The 6403-nt window shown below is 27.5% G+C and overlaps 1 protein-coding gene across 2 annotated transcripts; it reads right to left on the minus strand.

Annotated features, from left to right (window-relative positions):
• Positions 1-2411: 2411 nt before the first annotated feature.
• LOC115242753 (ester hydrolase C11orf54-like) lies at positions 2412-5726 on the minus strand. Of its 2 annotated transcripts, none has more exons than XM_029819278.1 (7): positions 5575-5726; positions 4632-5122; positions 4462-4560; positions 4207-4376; positions 3610-3871; positions 3293-3483; positions 2412-2986 (listed from the first exon to the last, which is right to left on the minus strand). In XM_029819278.1, exons 2-7 carry the CDS (start codon positions 5080-5082, stop codon positions 2855-2857), a joined length of 1305 nt encoding a protein of 434 aa, XP_029675138.1. In that variant the 5' UTR covers positions 5083-5122; positions 5575-5726; the 3' UTR covers positions 2412-2854. The 2 variants fall into 2 exon arrangements, with proteins under 2 accessions (XP_029675138.1, XP_029675139.1); XM_029819279.1 differs by having other exon boundaries at positions 5621-5725.
• Positions 5727-6403: the final 677 nt, after the last annotated feature.

Here is a 6403-nt window from a genome sequence, read left to right on the forward strand (position 1 = left end):
TCATAAAATCATGCATTTGAAAATTAATCGGGCATTAGATTTTATATTCACAAATATATTATACTACAGACGCGATTATAAAAATCGCTCCAAATGTCCGTCGAAACATTTTCGTTTAAGTTATATAGTAATTATATCATTCCTCCGATTATTCTAAAAATTACATGTATACGTATATTGGAATCGAGTATTATGACTATCGTCGATTTATTTATTTGTTGCGTTTTTTCGCAATTTTAAATCACGGTTTATCTTGTGATTTAATCGTTGATTTACATCGAAGCTTCATCTATATTTTCTCGGATATTTTCTTTGAAAGTCCACGCAAAATGCGACAATAGTCTAACAATAAGTACTTTTTTCTACTATTGAAAAGCGATCGATAACTTTATTAACGATTCTTTTGGTCATAATTGTTTACATTATATAAAACTTAATAAGCTTTGTAATTGCATATTAATCATTAATCATAAATATCGCATTAATCGTTACTTATCAAGTATATTTGATATAAAAATTTCTAATTAATTTTGCATTATATGAATATTTCGGATATTTTTGTGTAATCCCGTGTAATAAATTATATATATATCTTATATCATTTTTTGTGTATTATATTTTTTATTTTACAAGTTTGTAAAATCTATTTATTAAAAGAAACCTATATATTAGAAGGAAATTAAAATTTCAAATTATATTTTGTATATTAAATTTATTATATTGTATCATTTATTGTGTATTAAAATAAATAAAACCTAACCTAATCTGAAAAATAAAAAAAGAGGAAGCAAATCATCCTCATACATTTTTCCTCCTCGATAGTATCTCCACCTTAACGAAGGCATTTGCCGGGTAAGGAGGTTTGAGTACTCTAATGATCCTAAGAGCTATGCCGGCGGTAACATATAACGTTTTCGAGTGAAGCAAGTTTGATTGTTCTGAGACCGATTAATAACGTCATATATTCTGTCTTCATTATTAGGAGTACTTAAATTATTAGATTAATCAATGAAATATTTTAAGTATACATTTAATTGATTAATCAGGGCAAAGAATTTTGTGCTTTAAAGCCAAAATAGCAACAAAAAAGAGAGATGTATTTTATATTAGTTATATTATTAATGTATCATATATTTATATTAATTAGATTCTCTTAAAACTTATTTTTGGAACAAACATATATTTATGGTAAATTGGATTTAATCGCTCTCAAAGCGATCAAACTTCCTTTATTCGAAAACGCTAATAGTTACCGGTAGGGTCACTCATGCCGGACAGATCGAAGGGAAGGAGTCAGACTAAAAGAGATACCGTAATTATTATCTGCGAAAATTTAGTTTCATTGAAAAACTTCAAAATGTTCTCGTGTTTGGTGGTTCGACTTCTACTCTTACATACATAATATGTGAACTCTGTGCAGTAGAATTTATATGAGAGAGAGTTGGGTGATAGCAATTTCCCGCATAATAATATACAGTCAATTTCCGAATACTAACTAGTTTGATTTTTCCGAGTTATAAAGAATACTTTACATTTCTTGTTAAAGTTGTAGAAACATTATAACAGCAAATTTTCTGTGTTGCTACAATTAATATAAAAAAGTATAAATAAAAAGATAGAAAAAGATATAAATTGCAAATAAGTATTGCTAATTAAATCGTAATGTAGCGATAAAAGGACAACTCTCTGTTATACGAAAGAAAAACAGTTTTGTATTGTTTTTGGTTTGATTTAAGAGATTTATTATAAATCGACTCTCTTTACATACACATATGAAAGTCGTCTTTAATTCTAAATTTTCTTTACAATAATATTCTATTAATATAAAATATGCGTTATGTGTATTTTAATAATCGATATAATTGATATAAATGATATCTTACATTTATCTTCTATAATATTTTGTATGCAATTATTTTGACAATGCACTTTATAGTGTGATGGGATGAATATAGAAAATATGGGCGTAGATGTATAACATATGTATCAAAGTATACATAATATGGCTTTCGGTAATCATATTCCGATTATCAATAACATTATTCTACTTTTATATATGTGAATATTACTATTCACATAAAATATTTCGGCACATTATAATGGTTTCCTCCGAAATAAAATTTAAAAAATGACAGCAAGAACAAGTACAAGACTGTACCGATCATAAGTAATAACGAGTTAATATAATTATTGTTAGATTCTAAATACATTATTACGTTAAATTTATAAATTGGCAAAATTATGTGTAAATTGTCTTTAATGTGACAAAAATGTAATAAAAATAATTTGAAGAAAAAGTAGATCACGTAAATCCACATACAAAATATGAATTTTTTTAAATTAGAAATATGTAATTAAAATGTTATCGACAAATTATATAATAATTTCAAATTGAAATTTAACTATCAATTCGAAGAATCACATATATTTATCTAAAAATATTCTATGTACATATTATATTGATATATTTATACCAATTATAAAAAAAGTCTAACACAAATTGATTCATCTGCAGAAAAAGTAAGAGCAAAAGTTTACTGAGAAAAAGAAAAATATCATCGAATCTTTTAACGTTTCTCTAATATTTTTCTTCATTGTCAATCAAAACAGAAACGTAGACCATTTGAACTACTAATTCAGTAAGTATCGCAATATTAATAAGTATTAGATAGCGAATTATTAGCGTTCTAAAATAATCCTTGTGCAAACCTAAAGATTAATGTAAGATATCTCAAAATGATATCTTCCTCATGAATGCTTTGCGACAACATTTTTCTGCTGTAAATTTCTCATGACATATAATGCATTAATAGAAAGGATTTGATTTTATATCAAGAATGAAAATTTGTCACTTTTAGAGATATGCTGTTCGCACTATATTAAAGTAACCAATGTATTCTGTCTCTTCCGGTGTGATATCGTTCACGAATATGCCGGCCGATTCATCTTTAGAGAAAATGTGAAATTTATAACGGCTTTCAATGTACTGCAAGATATAAAAATTATGACAATTCATGTTTCGTAATGTATCGGTTGTTGAAAATGAAGTATTGACGTTACAAATAATGTTACAATAGTTCAGCTAATGAGCACAAAATTTTGAAATATAATATATCAATTTGTTTAATACATAATAGATATATACCAAAATGCATATAAATACAAATTAATTAGAAAAAAGTAAAAGAAAAACCAGAATTTGTAATTTTATGATAATTTATTTAAAAATGAGGAATTTAAGTGCAATTATATAGAAAATAATATCTGTTCGTACACTTAAAAAATTACTTACGTGATATCCGTTAGGATGCCGAAAACTAAGCTCGATTTTAGTATTGCCTAATATGCCAACAGCTATTAGATCCTTACAGTCATATTGATACATCTTTAACCCGTCCGGGTATATAAGGTCCACTGGATAATCTTCTGGTGTAATATAGCATTCGGCTTGTCCCCCGTTTAGTACGAACACTCCACCTAAAACTAAAATATTGGATATGAAAGACATATATATTTATAGACACATTATTTTTGTCGATCAATTTTATTATTTTTGCTCTCTATTTATTTCGTTAATCAAGATATACTCTTATAAAGATTATTTCTTACCAAGTGAACATTGACAATATTTTCTCAGAATACACTGCATTAGCAATATGATGCTGCATTGGAATCTGCGCCCTTTAGCACGTATTTTGATCACCATTCCTTGTCTCCCTTCACTGAAGAAGAAGTTGCCCAACATAGAGCATACCATTTGATTGGAATCTGTGATCTCTTTCAGTTGTAAATGCCCAATATCATCTTCATAAGCGATACGACTGTCATTATTAACATTTTCAGGTGGCAAGACTGTCGCATTCATAGTAAGCTATAATAAAAACCGCGTTTCTATAGATAGATAGATAGATAGATAGAGAGAGAGAGAGAGAGAGAGAGAGAGAGAGAGAGAGAGAAGGAAAGAGAGAGGATGAGAGGGAGGACGAGAGAAGGAGAGAGATGGCAATAAAATAAATAAAAGCGCTTTTAAAATTAATGACAAATTAATATAATTAAAATTAAACTTGGACTTAATTTATATAATTAAACTTAAAATTAATACAGCGAAAAAATACTAAGAATAAAACAATAATCTACTTGCACATTCTATTTTTTTTCGAAAGGCCAATATATTCTTTTGCGTATGAAAATATCGATAATACGTACAACACCATTGTAAAGCATAGATGGTCTTACGGCATAACCTCCTCCAATAATAAAGGAATCATGACAATATCTTAATAATTGATCTCGAATGTCGCATGTTATTTCTGTTCGCAGGTTTGCTAAATGATTTAACCCACCAACGCGCAAAGACGACGTGTTACCAGATAGTCCTGTTAAAATATAACATATTGTCATATTGTGTAAATGTATTGCATTTCGCGGAAGATCACGAATGTTTGTTATTATATTTCTTACCAACTGCGGCAAGATTGTACGGCGGTCTGGTTAGACAGGGGCAGCTAACCACATTAATTTCGAATTCGTCGAAAAGTTGGTGCAATCCGACGTACAAAACTATATCATAAAGTAATGATATTTGTAAAATATCACTTATTTAAATTAAGTAATGAATTTCATATACGTACCATTTTTTATGTGTTCGAGGGTAGATGGAAATAATCTATATCCAATGAATAATCCTGGTTCATTAAGATTTCTTAGAGGATCAAAGTAGGTAGCAAACTCTATATCGTTTGGCATCGTATTATAAACTTCATCGTTGAAAAGATCAATTCCTCTAAAGAGACCATCGTTTGGTATAGCATTTTCATTTTCGAGATCATTATTTCCTCTAACAGCATGACCGTTCGGTATAGCATTTTCATTTTCGACATCATTATTTCCTCCAACAGCATGACCGTTCGGTATAGCAATTTCATCTTCAACATCATTATTTCCTCCAAAAGCATTACCGTTTGGTATAGCATTTTCCTCTTCGAGATCATCATTTCCTCCAACAACATGACCGTTTGGTATAGCATTTTCATTTTCGGGAGGATTATTTCTTACAGGGACAGGGTGCGGATAGGGCGCCATAATGCTCGATTTGAAATATAAACACGATGTTACTAGGGAACTATAAAACGTAAAAATTATTAGATTAGCAGATTAAATATAATGTAAAACATCTAACAGAGTAAACATATCATATACATATTGTATATATATCTCTAATTTTTATAGATGAGAAAATATTATAGTAATATTATATTATAACATATATTAAGAACAAGATTGTACAATTTGAACAGATAAATCTGGTAAGAAAAAAAAATTTGTTTATTAGATTAGCTAAATTACTATTTTTTTTATTTTGAGATTATTTTTGTTTTTAAAAAGAAATATATTATTATATTAATGGATTGCTTGCATTATATGGCATATATGTTCAGATAAAATTGTATAATGATCAATAATTAATAAAATATTTTATAATCATATATCGCGAATACGCATGCAAATGCGAACAAACGCAAAATATACTTTTAAATATATATATATGTAATGTACAATATAGATCAGACTTACGTCAGATAATTTATGGCGTATTGTTCGAGTTATTAATTAGTATTACCATCAAAAGCACGTTTCTCCTTTTGTAGATCGTAAATATGAATATTCACACGGAGCGTTTCGTCAAGAACTATTCTTTTAAATGTAACAGAAACGAGAAGAGGATAAACAAAATATAAGATTAGCGGTCACGAGACAATGATAACAAACCAATGTGAATTAATGAGATTGTAAATAAGCTTTGAATTTACCAACGAACTTGAATACAAATTCTTATAATTTATTCTTCAAATAAAAATATGATTTGAGGGAAAAAAATTAAATTTATAAAAATTTGAGAAATTGAAATTTAGCTTTAAATTTGAATGCTCTCGCAAAATTTAAAATAGTTTATTATCGTGAAATCACAATATTTTCTAATTTGTTAAAACTGTATATATGTATAATATTTGCGTAATATGTAAACATATTACACAAATTTTATGTTACATTATATATGTTTTCTTTGTTTTTTCTGTTTAATTCTGTAAATATTTAAATATAATATAATATAACTATATAATATAATATAACTAATATAATATAACTAAAAATATACCAAAATTATACTAAATTATGTAATAATTAAATATTATCCTTAGTACAGTTATTATGTTATATTATATATTCTCTCTTTGTTCTTTTTGTTTAACTCTGTAAATATCTACTATAGCAAGCGCGAAATTTTTAAGCTCCAATTTATATACCATAATATGTATTCTAGAACCGGAGTAGTTTCATGTTGCGAAACTTACGCCACAAGTTTTCACGTAGTTTAATCATATCGAAAAACAGAAACTCGTGT

The sequence above is a fragment of the Formica exsecta genome, unplaced genomic scaffold (assembly GCF_003651465.1).
Source record: "Formica exsecta isolate Colony F162 unplaced genomic scaffold, ASM365146v1 scaffold622, whole genome shotgun sequence".
NCBI classification, from domain to species: Eukaryota; Metazoa; Arthropoda; class Insecta; order Hymenoptera; family Formicidae; genus Formica; species Formica exsecta.

What these genes read in the sequence shown, in the direction of transcription:
- LOC115242753 (XM_029819278.1), bottom strand. Translation starts at nt 5,082, where the DNA reads ATGGCGCCCTATCCGCACCCTGTCCCTGTAAGAAATAATCCTCCCGAA. An exon ending in CCTCGAACACATAAAAAATG is followed by an intron (nt 4,561 to 4,631) that starts GTACGTATATGA and finishes TTTATGATATAG; the next exon opens with TTTTGTACGTCGGATTGCAC. An exon ending in CTATGCTTTACAATGGTGTT is followed by an intron (nt 3,872 to 4,206) that starts GTACGTATTATC and finishes TTTTTATTATAG; the next exon opens with CTTACTATGAATGCGACAGT.